This window comes from Xenopus tropicalis, chromosome 8 (genome assembly GCF_000004195.4).
Source record: "Xenopus tropicalis strain Nigerian chromosome 8, UCB_Xtro_10.0, whole genome shotgun sequence".
Taxonomy (NCBI): domain Eukaryota; kingdom Metazoa; phylum Chordata; class Amphibia; order Anura; family Pipidae; genus Xenopus; species Xenopus tropicalis.
This window is the reverse complement of record NC_030684.2, coordinates 31,843,735-31,857,877: the sequence shown is the minus strand read 5'-3', so window position 1 is coordinate 31,857,877 and position 14,143 is coordinate 31,843,735. Positions and strand designations below refer to the sequence as shown.

General features: G+C 42.5%; 1 protein-coding gene across 1 annotated transcript; it reads left to right on the top strand.

Moving 5' to 3' along the window:
• Positions 1 to 9,271: 9,271 nt before the first annotated feature.
• On the top strand, positions 9,272 to 12,422 carry atp6v1g1 (ATPase, H+ transporting, lysosomal 13kDa, V1 subunit G1). The gene is made up of 3 exons (NM_001005022.1): positions 9,272 to 9,372; positions 10,015 to 10,115; positions 11,817 to 12,422. The coding sequence occupies exons 1-3, from the start codon at positions 9,291 to 9,293 to the stop codon at positions 11,988 to 11,990; spliced, it is 357 nt and encodes a 118-aa protein (NP_001005022.1). The 5' UTR covers positions 9,272 to 9,290; the 3' UTR covers positions 11,991 to 12,422.
• Positions 12,423 to 14,143: the final 1,721 nt, after the last annotated feature.

Sequence of the window (14,143 nt, the reverse complement as noted above, 5' to 3'; positions counted from 1 at the left end):
TAAGAAACATTTAAATTACAGGTCGGAATGTAACAAAATAGGTAAAAACCAAGGGGGGGGGGGGAAATACTTTTGCAAGGTGCTGTTATATATTTTTTGAAATTAAAAAAAAAAGTGGGCCCAGCCTCTGGCATGGATTTCCATAGGGAATCTGGCGACAGAACTTGGGGGGTAAGGAGGTAGGGGTGTGTGGGAGAGACAGCACCTCCCCAACACTGATGTGTGAGACGCCACACACGGTGGGTGTGACATCATGCATCACCATGCAGTCCCCTACACAAGCTTGAGAAAAATTCCTAGGGGTGACTAATAAAGGCTGAGATTGGTTATTTGAAACCCAATTGTAAGAGACTAACATCTTGGTTTTGCCATTTTTTTTCTACATGTATGGGTTTATATCAAGCATGTATTATGTGTAATGTAGACTTAATAGTAAACCAGCTATTGCGCTCTCTGCACTAGGTTCTCACCTTGCCTCATGGCGGGGGCAGCCCTGACCACAGGAGCTATAAAAACTCATTATTGTATGCAAGAAACTATATCAACAATCTCTGAACAATTGTTAAGGTGTTGTTTTTTTATCATCCCCCATCTGATCAGTTTGGATGTTAGCTGTGGGGGCAGGTGGGGAAAACTTGTATAATGGTGGACTGGAGAGTAGTAAAGCTAATGCCACACGTAGCGTGTTCTTATAAGCTTAAAAAAATGCCAGCCGAGTATGTGAATATGAATATGCTCGGGTGCAGGCACATGTAGCCTACATCTGCCAAAAAACATGACTTTTCATTTTGGGCGGATATTGGCTACATGTGCATACACATATGTAGCGTATTCTCGGCAAGCGGTTTTCGACTACGAGTGGCATTAGCCTAACGGCTAAACGGAGCAGCCTTTGAGGAGACAGGGGCAGCATATGTAAATTAATTGATACTCCAAAACAGTATTTAGCTGTCCCATTCTATTCTCTGCACTGCAATTTTGATTATTGAAACCATGTAGAAGCCATCTGATAATCAACATGCATGTTACCCACAAAGAAGTGCTTTACCCCCCCCCCCACCCCACACACAATTCCACTACCATTAAGGCTGAGTGGAGCACAGTGACAAAACTGAAACACAAATAAAATTGTGGGTGTGTGCTTTGACGATTTAAAAAGATCAACTTTTTTCAGAGTAGCGATTGCGCCATTTCAGCTGCTTGTCATCATTATGAACCATTGGATCACTGGGAGCAAGTCTGTTTCATCTACTGATGCAGCCAGAGGGGTTACCCTCATATTACCATTAGCTTGAAGGTGGCGGTGGCTTCAATGTTCACCTGTGTCAATAGGCGCACTTGTACAACTTGTGAGAATGGAAGTGCCTTTAATAAATGGCATTAATGCATGCAACAAGTTGTGGCTGCAGTTGTAAATGAGCCCTTATCACTTGTTACTAATTATTATTCATAGCATTCAGAGTTCCTTGTTTACTCATACAAATATTTCATAATAGATTCTTCATTTCAATAGATTCTTCCCATTTAACTAACCAGATAGAAAAAGCTCTGCTAAAAGGTTGGAATATAGCATTGCTGCAAAGGCTCTAGATATCTTTAAGGCCTATGGCACATAGGACTCATTCTTTGTTGCTGTTTTACAGCTGGCAGAAAACACTGCAACTTGGAAGTGTAGCTCGTCAGTTAACTGAATAGAATTCAAGGTGTGGATGACTAAAATCTTAAAATCCTCTATGCATCTGGTTTCTCCTTTGCAGCAATGTGCTACTTAGTAGTTTTCCTTTACTATGGAATGTTACAATCTCATTTGTCAGATGGCAGTTGGCAGGTGGGTAGGGGTTTGACAAAATGAAATGGGCCCGATATATGCAAGGGGGTAAAACAGGGTTGACTGATAGAGAACTGGCAGGCTCAGAGTGATTAGCTGCTTTGTAACCTGCTTTGTGAGTGGCCAGACATTCACCCATGTAACACCCTTAAATGCACAGCCATTACTTCAATTGCACCTCCATTATAGTAATCTCTGCCTAAATTGGAAGTACCTGGCTTTTCCTCCACCTTCTAAAGCTCTGCCATCTGTTAGCAAGATTGAGTGAAGGAAAAGGCAAACATCAGTCAAACCTGAACATTCCCAGCTTCTCTGCCAATTTTATAAATCCTTCAGTAACCTGTAATTTGCACCCCACAGGCCCACTAAATAGTGACTGCCTATGGCATCTTACAGCAGCCCCTCTGGTATTTGGCAAAATCCAAAGATTGCCAGTCCAGGCCTGCCCTCAACCCGCTAAAGAAATGTGTTGTTTTGGACAGGCCCACAAAACACTATTATACTATATAGCTTCTGCTTTCTCTGTGCTGTGAAACCTGTGGTCTTTAGTTGTTGTTAAGCTACAACTCCCACTACCAAGTGACAACTAAATGTCTCAATAAATATAGCCCCTACTGTAATAGGAGAGAGTTTAGGAAAAACCCCATTGTAAATAAGGCAGAGAGGTGACTTCTATCAAGTTTGGCGTTCTAGGACATTCTTTGCCACTAGATAACTGTATAAAAGCTCTTGCATAGATGGCTTCCACCTTCAAGGATAATTTATCTGTTCAGTAGCATCTGCATATATTCCACCAACCAAGCTCCCTTATCAGCAATACAATTAATGCTCTGTTAATATGAGAGTTACTAAGTGCAACTTCACATTTCTCTTGTGTGCGCCGCACTATCTAGTCTTGTGTCACCAACTCTCTGAGGCTCCTCTGCAGAAACCAACAGAGCAGGGATTATATTTAATTAAGATGACGGTAGCCGTTTGCAGGAAGCCATTTAGTGGCGAGATTAAAAACCGCTTTGCAGAACATTGCTAATTATACCCCAGAATTTCATTTTTTTCTCCTCTGTTCAGTGGGACTATTAGTAAAACAGATCTTAGTGGCCGTCTATCTGTGTGCTGCATCACCTGTCACATTGTCCTCGGGGAGTCATTTTTGCCTGTAAGATTATGGGAGAGTTGTATGCCCTTGAAGACAGCAGAGAGGTCAGAGGAAATGGCACTGCTATGCAGATTTAGTCATTTTTCCACAGGTCATAAGACTGTCCAGCTATTTTAGGAAATTACATACAAATAATACTGAGTACACTTAAGATAAGCCAGTATCCCCATCATCCAACAATGCTTCCCTTGCACAGCCCAGCATGCAGGGAATTAACCTGCCCCCAATCATCCAGGCTTGTCTAGGAGTATTAAAATCTTTCATAAAAATCTAAAAATTAAAATCTTTCATACCTTTTCAGGGGCACCTTCCTTGTCCTGCAAAAAAGGAGGAATTTGTGTTAGCTTTTCCGTAACATTCAGTTTTAAACATCCCTGCGAGCTATGAAAACTAACATGCGTGCAACCAACTGAAGCAATGCTTTTAATTCCTAGGGTTCTAGTTGGTTGCACACAAGTTGGCCATTCTGAATGCACAGCTACAAAAACAAAAAGTTACCCTATTTGTTCTACAGGTTCTTTTTCTAAATTAAAACTAAATTTTAAAAAAATGAATGAATTAATTAAAATGTGTGCTTTAATTTACTGGATCCAAACAGAGAGATAGGTAGATAGATAGTGACTGGCAGCAGGCTAGGGGAATTTTTAAGCCCCCTCAAGCTATTACCCTAACCTTGGGCCCTTAGATGCCTTTATAGAAAATGCAGCCTGAAAGTAGATAGGTAAATAAATAGATCCTCCCAAAGTTGGACTCCTCTTTTAGGGTGAAGACACATGGGGCTACTAGAAGCAGGTACCTGTCATGGCTACAAAAATAAACAATGCTGACAATAGGTGTTGCCGGCAAAAAAGACCTACACATCACTCTGGCTTTCCAAAGTCACACAAAGTTGACTGTAGGACTTCAGAATACCAAAGGCTGCTTTCCAGCAGCGACTCCTTTTGTTGCCGGTGGAAATGCATTTTGGAGCGTTTAGGGGGCGACTGAACCTCTCCGTGGGACATCAGCCTAAAAGGGCACAATTAGTAACATAGGCTACATCTCAGCTATACTCAAACCCAAAAATTAACATGCATTATAAAGGTTACAATGTTCTGCTGAAAAGCCTGTGGGAGACGAAAGTGCATCAGTGTACTGGGGGGCTCCAGCTTGCATTATGTGAAAAGTAGGTGGAAAGAACCAACAGAACCCTTGCATATATTTATTTATCTATTTAAACTGCCACTGTAGAGAGGTGATTTTTAAAACCTATACATCAAACATCCCACCTGTTTGTAACCTAATATAGACTTTACATACACCAGGTTTAATAAAATATTATGGAGTATTGGAGTATTGCAGTGCTAAGGGGAGCAAAACTGCATCTCTTGGGGCCCATGCAAGCTGTGCTCCGAACCCTGTGACAGACTATAAATTACATAGAACAGAACATACCACTGTCATGCTCTTGAGAGCCCTGTTTTTAAAGTGGACTATCACCATATCCTGTGGTTGGTTTACAGCTGGAAGAACTCTAAAGAATCATTTTTATCTCAACTATCATAAAAAATAATAAAACCTTCCTAGTTCCCTTTTAATAGAGAGATGATAAGTACAGAATTGTCACCAAAACTCCTGAAAGCTATTTTTTTTAAAAATGGATAAATGAGGTTTGCCATACACCCCTGTCCTTTATCGTGAAGGCAGCACAACATTAGTCAATAAGCACAGAGTATCAAACAAAGGAGACCTTTTTTGTCTATTTGTGAAATTACTTTTCACAGCCATGGAACAGCCACAATATCCAATGGGGTCATGAACCTCAAGTCTCAAGACTGCTGCTCTATGACATATTTCCAATATACAGGTGTAGTTCACCTTTAGACTAACTTTTAGTATGATGTAGACAGTGAAATTCTGAGACAAATTGCAATTGGTCTTCATTTTTTAAAATTTTTTAACTGGTTTTTCAGCAGTCATATGGTCACTAGGGCCTTATTTTCCCAAGCAACCAGGCAGTTATAAGCAAAAGTAATAGGAAGATAAACAATAAAACGCAAAAGTAACAATAAAATTGTAGTCTCACAGAGCAGTAGTTTTCTTTGCTGCTGGGGTCAGTGACCCTGATTTGAAGGCTAGAAATAGAAAGGTTTGCAAATAATGCAAAAACCATAAAGAAAAAAGAATGAAGACCAAATGTAAAGTTGCTAGGAATAAGTCATTCTATAACATACTACAAGTGCAGTGCACTTGCTAACTATAAAAATAAATTCATGTCTCACGTCTCAAAGAAAATATAACCACACGCAATCCTAAAAAGCAAGGCATATTCACAGTTAAAATTTCAGATCCCCTAAAAAACATAAATTGGGGGGGTCTACTTTATTCTTACTGGCTGGTGCTGGGATTAGCATAAAAGGGGACGGGCACTGATATAAAGCAGGTGGGACTGTGATTTAAAAGGTTAGGCAGGTAAAATACCAGCTATGTGGCAAGCTCTGGTATTTGCCATTTTTCAGACAGTGCCAGGCCTTGGGTAGTGAGTGTCTGTGGCAAATGCCCATCATAACATACCTCCCCCCAAAAAGGCAGGCATAAGAGGTATGTGCCTGGCGCCCCTTCCCCCCCCCCCCCACTGTTGTGCCCAAGCATGTGCCTTGTCTGCCTACCCCTAGTTCCAGCCCTGCTATCAGGCCCAGTAAGATGCTTCTAAAAATTCCAAACTGGCAGGCAAAGTGTATGGAATGTGCAATGGATTATCTCATTGCCATTATTGTCATTGGAATCCAATTTTCGCATATTTTGCCTCCCTCTCACAAGCTGATCAGAATCTGATCAGCTATTGTCCTGGCTTCAGCTTCAAACCCAGAGGGTGAGCTGTAGCCTATAGGATAAATCCATGTAAATGGGATTTTTTTAAGAGTTTGGAATTCACTCCCAGAATTCCTTTTGTTTTCTCACAAGATGAAAAAAAGCGGCACAGCACCCATTACCCAAAGAACTAAAATCAAGAACTTGTAGCTCAACCACAAAGGTGCAAAAGAGAGTGTTGAGCATTTACAGGTGTTAAAGAATAGTGACTGCAAACCCAATTTTAGGAAGCCCAGGGGTCATTACCAACACTTGCAAGTAAGGTAATCTTTCTAAAGAACAGGGGTAAACAGGGCCCTCAAAAACCAAATGATTTTGCTGTGAGGCCCATTATGTCACTGTCAGTTCCATACCGGGCCATCATTTTGCCATTCTTCTGGTTTGACACTGGTTCTTAAATATGTCCTGATCCAAGCATGAGAAAACTATATACTTCCACTGAGGCCCAGACTGGCAATCTGTGTATTCTGGCAAATGCCAGAGGGGCTGCTGTAAGATTTCATAGACAGTTACTATTTAGTTACTATTTATGGGGATTGGTTGGGTGTCTATACTTGAAAATGCCAGGACCTATTTTGAATCCCAGTCCAGGCCTGCTTCCTCTACTTAGTGAATGTACTCTTCAGAAGAAAAAATAGCTGTGGAAACAGCCCTATTTAATGGTTAAAACACTTAAGCTCATTTCTGCGCAAATCCCTTCACTCTCAAATGCCTTTGCTATTGTCGTGTTCCTACTCCCTGTTGCGCCCGTGTTTCTAGAACACCTCTAAAGGTGGTTATTGTTGTTATTCAAGTCGTCTTTGGAAAACGGCTGAATGACAACTTTAAAGAGCTCTGCTTCCCTGCAGGAGAAAAGTTAATCGCATGGAGCAGAGAATTATCCTTTTTTTTCATATTCGCTACAATAAATACTGCTATATATTGTGAGAGGATAAAAGGGAATGGGTTTCCAGGAGGTGTGATGAATAACAGCCACCAAAGCAACTGCCGTGCAGAAAGCAGAAAATGGATGTAACGTGCGGCACTTGCTCATGAGTCAATTTAACAAATTGGTTCCTATTTTTTCATTGAAGCCTCAATAACCTATGAATATGGTTTAAAGGCAGATAAAGCTGATTATAGCTATGAGAACATTCAATTGGATCAATACAAATGTGTACAGGGTCTCTGAACTTGATAGACTGGTGTCTTTTTTTCTATATCAAAATTATTGGTTACTGGGCCACACAGCAAAATTATATTATAAAGAAACAGCTTGGAGGAAAGCCCTTGAAGCGTGCCTTCTTTGACGCACAAAGCTAGGCCTAAGACTGCTTGTATAGGGGTCATGGAGGTCCAAGGTGGCTTCTAATATATTAATATTTTACATTATTTATTATAACACACGTTCCAACAAGTCATAAGACATAAATTATATCGCTAAGCGTGATTATAACTATTGAGATCACTAAGCACTGTTTATACATGTAGGGGTTTTGACAAAAATGGCCCCGTAGGATGGACACCCCTAGCACAGGCCCAGGGTGGTACTGGTTAATGGGGCACTTGGTATGGTCTGGGATGTCAGTAGTTAACAGGGAGTATCCCTGCAGTTCGGGTTACAGCCACAGGGTGGTGTGCCAGGTTATAAAAAGGGATTCAGCCATGTGCTGTGAGGTCTTAGTCCTGGGACTGCCTCTGGGTAGAGGAGTACTACAGGCTGGGTTATTGGTCAGTAAGTTCTGGTGATAGGTCACTCCAGGAGTGACATGTAGGTCATTAAGTTAGAACGGGCGGATATTGCCCCTCCAGGAGTGGTAGTGGGGTTAAGACAAGCAATACATCAGCTGGAGATCAGGGCCCAAAGTGTCTAGGTAGGTGCATCAAGCCGCTGCTAGAGGGAGATTCCTAATCTGAGGGTACCTCAGGCGTGAGTACCGGGGTGAGTCCTTGAGGTGGGTCAGCCTGGCGAGAGTACCGGGGAGAGCCCTAAGAGAGGGTCTCTCGGCGAGAGTACAGGGGGGAGCACCTAAATGGGATCACTTGGCGGGAGTACCGTGGGTTACCCAACAGGAGAGAGGTTCTCTTAAGGTGAAGCTAAGTAGTATGTGCCCTGATGAATGTATGCCACTCCTGGAGAGGTTCTACCCCAAATAAAGACACTCATCTGGTTCATCACATCATCGTGTGTCTGGCTCTTTCCTGTTCAAGGGATCACCTACTATCCTCACCTTGAGTATGCGGTGCAGTTTTGGGCTCCAGTCCTTAAGAAGGATATTAATGAGCTGGAGAGAGTGCAGAGACTGCAACTAAACTGGTAAAGGGGATGGAAGATTTAAACTATGAGGTGAGACTGTCGAGGTTGAGGTTGTTTTCTCTGGAAAAGAGGCGCTTGCGAGGGGACATGATTACTCTGTACAAGTACATTAGAGGGGATTATAGGCAGTTGGGGGATGTTCTTTTTTCCCATAAAAACAATCAACGCACCAGAGGTCACCCCTTTAGATTAGAGGAACGGAGCTTCCATTTGAAGCAGCGTAGGTGGTTTTTCACAGTGAGGGCAGTGAGGTTGGGGAATGCCCTTCCTAGTGATGTGGTAATGGCAGATTCTGTTAATGCCTTTAAGAGGGGCCTGGATGAGTTCTTGATCAATCAGAATATCCAAGGCTATTGTGATACTAATATCTACAGTTAGTACTAGTGGTTGTATTTATAGTTTATGTATGCGAGTGTATAGATTGGTAGGTGTGGGTTGTGGGTGCTGGGTTTACTTGGATGGGTTGAACTTGATGGACACTGGTCTTTTTTCAACCCTATGTAACTATGTAACTATCCGGTAAGCTGCTACCCCACGGGAAGGGGCAAGGTGCCGGGAGTTGTGTGGAGGCCCTGACAAAGATTACAGTGTAATATCAAGTTCCCAGGGAGGGAGTTATAGTCCCACACTATCACCCTTGGGTGGAGGCACGCCATAGAATTAAAGAATCCCTGTTACCCCCATAGGGCTCAGGACTCCTGTTAGCGCCAGAAGCAAGCCATAAGGGCGCCAGTAGCAGCACTGCCAACTAAAGCGGGCTACATTCGGATATAACTTACACGATATTCACAGCTTTTGTGTATTATAAGTCTGTAACGCATACAAAAGCCAAGTATTTCATATTGGCCCATGTTTCACTAGAAGGCAAGCAAGTTCAAGTTACTCCCCCCACCCATGATTCTAACACTGATAACTAAGCAATAAAAGCTCTCCCAGCAGCCACAATAGACCGAATGAACTAGCCACACAAGCTATTTAACGCAGAAAGCACAGTACAATCATAAAATGGGTGGGCATCACGTGACGAATGCTGGGCGGGGCTACTTATGGGGCGTTCACGTGATGCGGCGGACAGGGACTGAGTGACGCGACTTTCTGGTCAGCTGACCCAGGGAGTTCTGAGAAGGTTCCGTAGTGCCGGGTGAGAGCGGAGAGCTGTCATGGCGAGTCAGTCAGCAGGGATCCAGCAGCTGCTCCAGGCGGAGAAGAGAGCGGCCGAGCGAGTGGCGGAAGCCCGGAAAAGTAAGCGAGTGTGATATGAATAATGCCCGTACTAGGCTGCTAGGGCTTGTGCACTTGCGGAGGGATGTTGCGGGTCTGCTCTCTCGTCTGCTCTCTGCCTCGCCCTGTCACACGCACGGTTCGGACATTTTGCTCCCCCCTCAGAGTTTTAATTTGGTGCAGTCAGTTTTACCAACCCCTTTAAATCCACTTGCTTTATGGCTAGTTAGTATTATTTTTTTTATTGTATTATAATTATAGAGTGTGTAGAGGCCAATGGCAAGTGCAGAGGGGCAACTGGTGGATCAAGGCAATTGGATTAAGAAACTGGTGGCAAAGGGAGAAATTATAGGGTTTATTTGGAGGTAACTTGGATGTTTTTTACCCATGATTCCACTTTTTTTTCCCCAGAATTATTCCCAGTGCTTGGCATAAATGAATGTTAGCCCGCAGCATTGGCATCCAGTTCACTGTAAACAGTTCCATTCATTTTCCCTTGGTGCCCCTTTTTACTTGCAAGCACAGCCCTTAGCCCAGGCACCCAGGTGACCAATGGGTTAATCATTCCCCCCAGGTAAAAAGGCCCTGCTAACTAAGTAGTTTGAGGCCCCATGATTCCTTAGGGCAACCCATAATACTTAACCTTCTTTTATTCTCTGCTAGGGAAGAACCGGCGTTTGAAACAGGCCAAAGAGGAGGCGCAAGCTGAGATCGAGCAATACCGTCTTCAGAGAGAGAAAGATTTCAAAGCCAAAGAGGCTGCTGTATGTATCATATATATTTATAAACTGTGCTGCATACTCCTATTGCAGTAGTAACTTCATACAGAGGATTATGTTCAATTTTACACAATGCGTTTAATTGTAGAAGTATAGGATTTGGGTGGCAATAGCTAGTAGTGCTTTCTGTCTCTTAGAGCAGAGGCATTGGGACACTCATATTGTCCCTTTCTCGATATCCTGAGGAGTAAGAGCTGCAGGCAAAACTGACAGGTCTGTCCCCATATTGTGAGCCCAGTGAAGGGAGGGCTGATTAAACTTTAGCCCAGAAAGATGAGCCTGAAGGCCGTTAGAGCACAACCAACATGATCCAGATATTGGTTAGTAATACAATGGGCGTTGATGACCTGCAGAGATTGCAGTCTAGAGCTAGCAAGAAACTAAAATAACTTGCCCATAAATGTCTTTTTATTTTTTAACTTCAATCTAGTGGGATATAAAGCTGAGTATGAGAGAGAATGACAATGCTTATTGTATGTACAAGGCATTTTTATACTGTCTGCTCATGAGATTGCATGCTGCTTGCCATTCTGATTAAGATTGATGGAAAAATCATCACATGATACCATCATACATCCCCTTTTGGCTTGCTTAGGGACACCCCCCTCCCCCCGCCTTGAAGTCACAGGACACATTTAACTTCCTTATTGCAGTAAATAATAGCTTATTTCTGTGCCGTGATTGGGATCCTAACAATAGCAGTCTCATGGCTTGCACTTGCAGCAGTGTTGAATGGCAGAGCTATTACAGGATTGATTAGCAAAGTAAAAGGTTAATGATATAGAACAAGTCATTCTTTTAGGCTAATGGCACACATGGAAAGCTGAGAAATTCCGAACCATCCATGCTGTTTTACATTTACTGTTATGGAAACCTCCTGACACTGTATAGGTGGATATTGGCATGAAAATGCTATACTGCTAGATTTAAGGTCAAGAACTGCCTGGGCCAGCTGTTAAATGGCCTTGTAAAGCGCCTTCTTCTTTTTTTTTTCTTTCAAATTCACCTTTCACTGCACAGGGATATTAGGGCTGTGGGAAGAAGGACGGTATTCTCTAAATTAAGGTAGCCATACATGGTCAAATTTTAGCTGCCAATTCAGGTTCTTAAGACCGTCTTGGCAGCTTATCAGCCCCTGTATTGAGCCCTGCGACAGGCATTTCCGACCAATATCTGGGCAAAAATTGGTGAGATGTCGATCAGGCATGCCTATTTTTTCACCAGCTTGGGGATTGCATCGGCTCATTGATGCGGTCCTCACTCCAACTTTTCCTATTCACTTCCCACTGCAATGCAATCATTGGGCCCTAGGGCCAAGCGATTGCATTAACAAGATATCGCCCACCCAAGGGTCAAACGAGCTACTCCTAATGTGTATAGCCGTACATGGGCCAGTACGTTTGTTTATAATTCCCAGACGACGATGATGATGTCAATGCATTGGTCCATTCCTTATCCATAGGATCTCCATAAACCTTAAGCATGATCTGATTTTTGGTCCTTTGATTGGTATAATTGGCCAAGTGAGTGGGTTGCCAAATCAGGGAGAGATCCACTCATTTGGCAGCCTTTCCAAACAAGCAGATCTTAAGCAGGCAGTGACCTTTCTGTTGATCCATGAGCTCACAAGTTTGACTTGACTCTTCAATACGAAGCATTGCTGACTTGGCAGCTTTTTTCCTGCAGGCTCTCGGCTCACATGGCAGCTGCTTAGAAGAGGTGGAAAAAGAAACCACTGAGAAGATGTCCATTATCCAGCAGAACTATGCAAAGAACAGAGAGAAGGTTCTGGAGAACCTGCTTTCCTTTGTGTGTGATATCAAGCCAGAAATCCACTTGAACTACCGTGTGAATGGCTAATAACAGCAGCGGGTGTGCTCAAGGGCTTTCTTCCTCTTTTTTCTTTCTATTTTTTTGCCTCATGTTATTTATTGTGCTCTTAGGCAGTGATAGCAGTCATTTTCTCAGAGATAGAATTAACCCAATATGCAAATGCTCTCCTGTTATGGGGTAATGACCACTGAACACCGTCTCTCACTGTAAATCCCTGCGTGGGAAGTTGGGTTACACAATAAGCCATATTAGCAGGGCTAATCTTTGCAAAACAAAGAGACTTTCTAGTTCAGTAAGGGGATGTGAAAGAGAATTGGGTTGTTCTTAAGAGAGCAGGGGAGGGGGTCTGTGTATTAATAGAGTGATTGCTCTCAGGAGTAAAGTAGAACTCGTTTGTACTTCATCTTCTAGTCCAATAGTTGCATTTTCACCTGCTGAATTAAAATGTTTTGCATTCTCTTTGAAGATCTGTTCTTATTTGCCTGAGTGTGATATATTTTATAATGTTGTTTAACAAGAATGCTGTGAGGTCATGTGTGCTTATGATAGGAGGTTAGGAATGTCCTGACCTGTCCCAGACCACAATGGTACCCAGCCCAAACTTTCTAAATATCATATAGACCTGCTCCAAAGCTGCCCCAGTAGTGAAGTCAGAGACTGGTGGGCACATGGTGCATATATTACTGGGGGATTGGGGTAGTGATATCCCTCAGCCTGCCTGTGACCCACTACTGGAGATCACTTGTTGGCCCAGACCCCTAACTCCTGAATAAACCCATAGGGCATTGCTACTGTGTACAAACAGTTTACTTTTTTTAAAGAGTATCCCTGCAGATTTGATAGACTGTAGGTATTTACATCTGTAATTTAGGCTGACAGGGCAGGGGTGCATAAAAATGCATTGTCTGTTTTCCCCTGCTTGCGTTTTCCACCCAGGTGGAGGAAAGCAGATCTGCTTTGTGTGCCCCTGCCCATAAAGCTTTGCAGTGCCCTGTAGGATGGTATGATCGCTCCTTGCTCAGTATGATGGAGGGTCATTGGGATTCAGGCAGGTATGTACAAAAGGGATCAGGGGTGGTTGATTTTCAGTTCAATACCAACGTTGGGTTCAGTATTGGTTGAGGAACCCTCTTCTGCACAGGATTACAAAAACAATTATTCTGCTAGCAAATCCATCATTTGTCTGGCCAAATATCTGCCTGACACATGGGAATTCCTTGCATATAGGAAATGTATTAAATTACAAATCTATCATCATGTAATTGACAAAAAGGTTTATTTTAAACCAAAGGAAATGCAGGGAACATTTTAAAGGAGAACTAAAGCCTTAAAAAGATTATGGCTGTATTGTGTATGCTGAACTTATTGTACCATCCCAGAGGGCCTGCAGCCCTATAACTGTTCTAAACTAGGCAGTTTTGTGCCTAGTTTTTACAGAGGAAGGGGAACAAATTTGTCAGAAGTGTCTCCAGTTTTCCTTAGCAGGAGGTTAAAACTTTCACACACCAATATATATATATATATTGGTTTGTCCCTGAGGAAGAGCACAGTTGGTGCTCGAAACGTTGGATCGTTTTCATTAAAGAAATTTTTTGTTTTCTAAAAAAGTCCCTGCGTGTGCGGCTCATTGTCTTGCTATATATATATATATATATATATATATATATATATATTATGGCAGAACAGTCCTTTGATCACCACTGACCTATGAGTATAATTGCCAGTACACTTATATTAACTCATCTACTATATCTGCCATTACATTCACTCCATTTGTCGATTAAGGCTGGGAAGCATCGTTCTTTGCAAGAAAATTAAATAGACATTAACAACCTTTTCAAACCTTTCTTTAATAGAGATCTATTAATGTGCTAGCCTTTCTGAAAGTACAGCTGTGAAACAGCTGGGTCATTAATGGCTAGCGCTCTCAGCAGCAGTGGATGTTGACATTTCGTCTGTTCCAGCTTTCGTCATCTGCATCCTACATTCCACGCGGCCCTAACATATTCCTGGGTAGCACGGCTTCTGCAGGTTTCTCAAAGGAGAAATTTACCTTCATTTTGCACAGGGTTAAATTTGTTTCTATACCCTTAAATATGCAGCACAGTATTAGGCAGTGGTCCCCAACCAGTGGCTCAAAAACTATTTGCCCCCTTCCTGATTTCTTATTCTTTTGCATG

Excerpts from the sequence above, each read along its gene's own strand:
- atp6v1g1 (NM_001005022.1), top strand. The coding sequence starts at position 9,291 with ATGGCGAGTCAGTCAGCAGGGATCCAGCAGCTGCTCCAGGCGGAGAAG. Across the intron at positions 9,373-10,014 it reads AGTGGCGGAAGCCCGGAAAA|GGAAGAACCGGCGTTTGAAA; the intron begins GTAAGCGAGTGT and ends ATTCTCTGCTAG. Across the intron at positions 10,116-11,816 it reads TCAAAGCCAAAGAGGCTGCT|GCTCTCGGCTCACATGGCAG; the intron begins GTATGTATCATA and ends TTTTTCCTGCAG.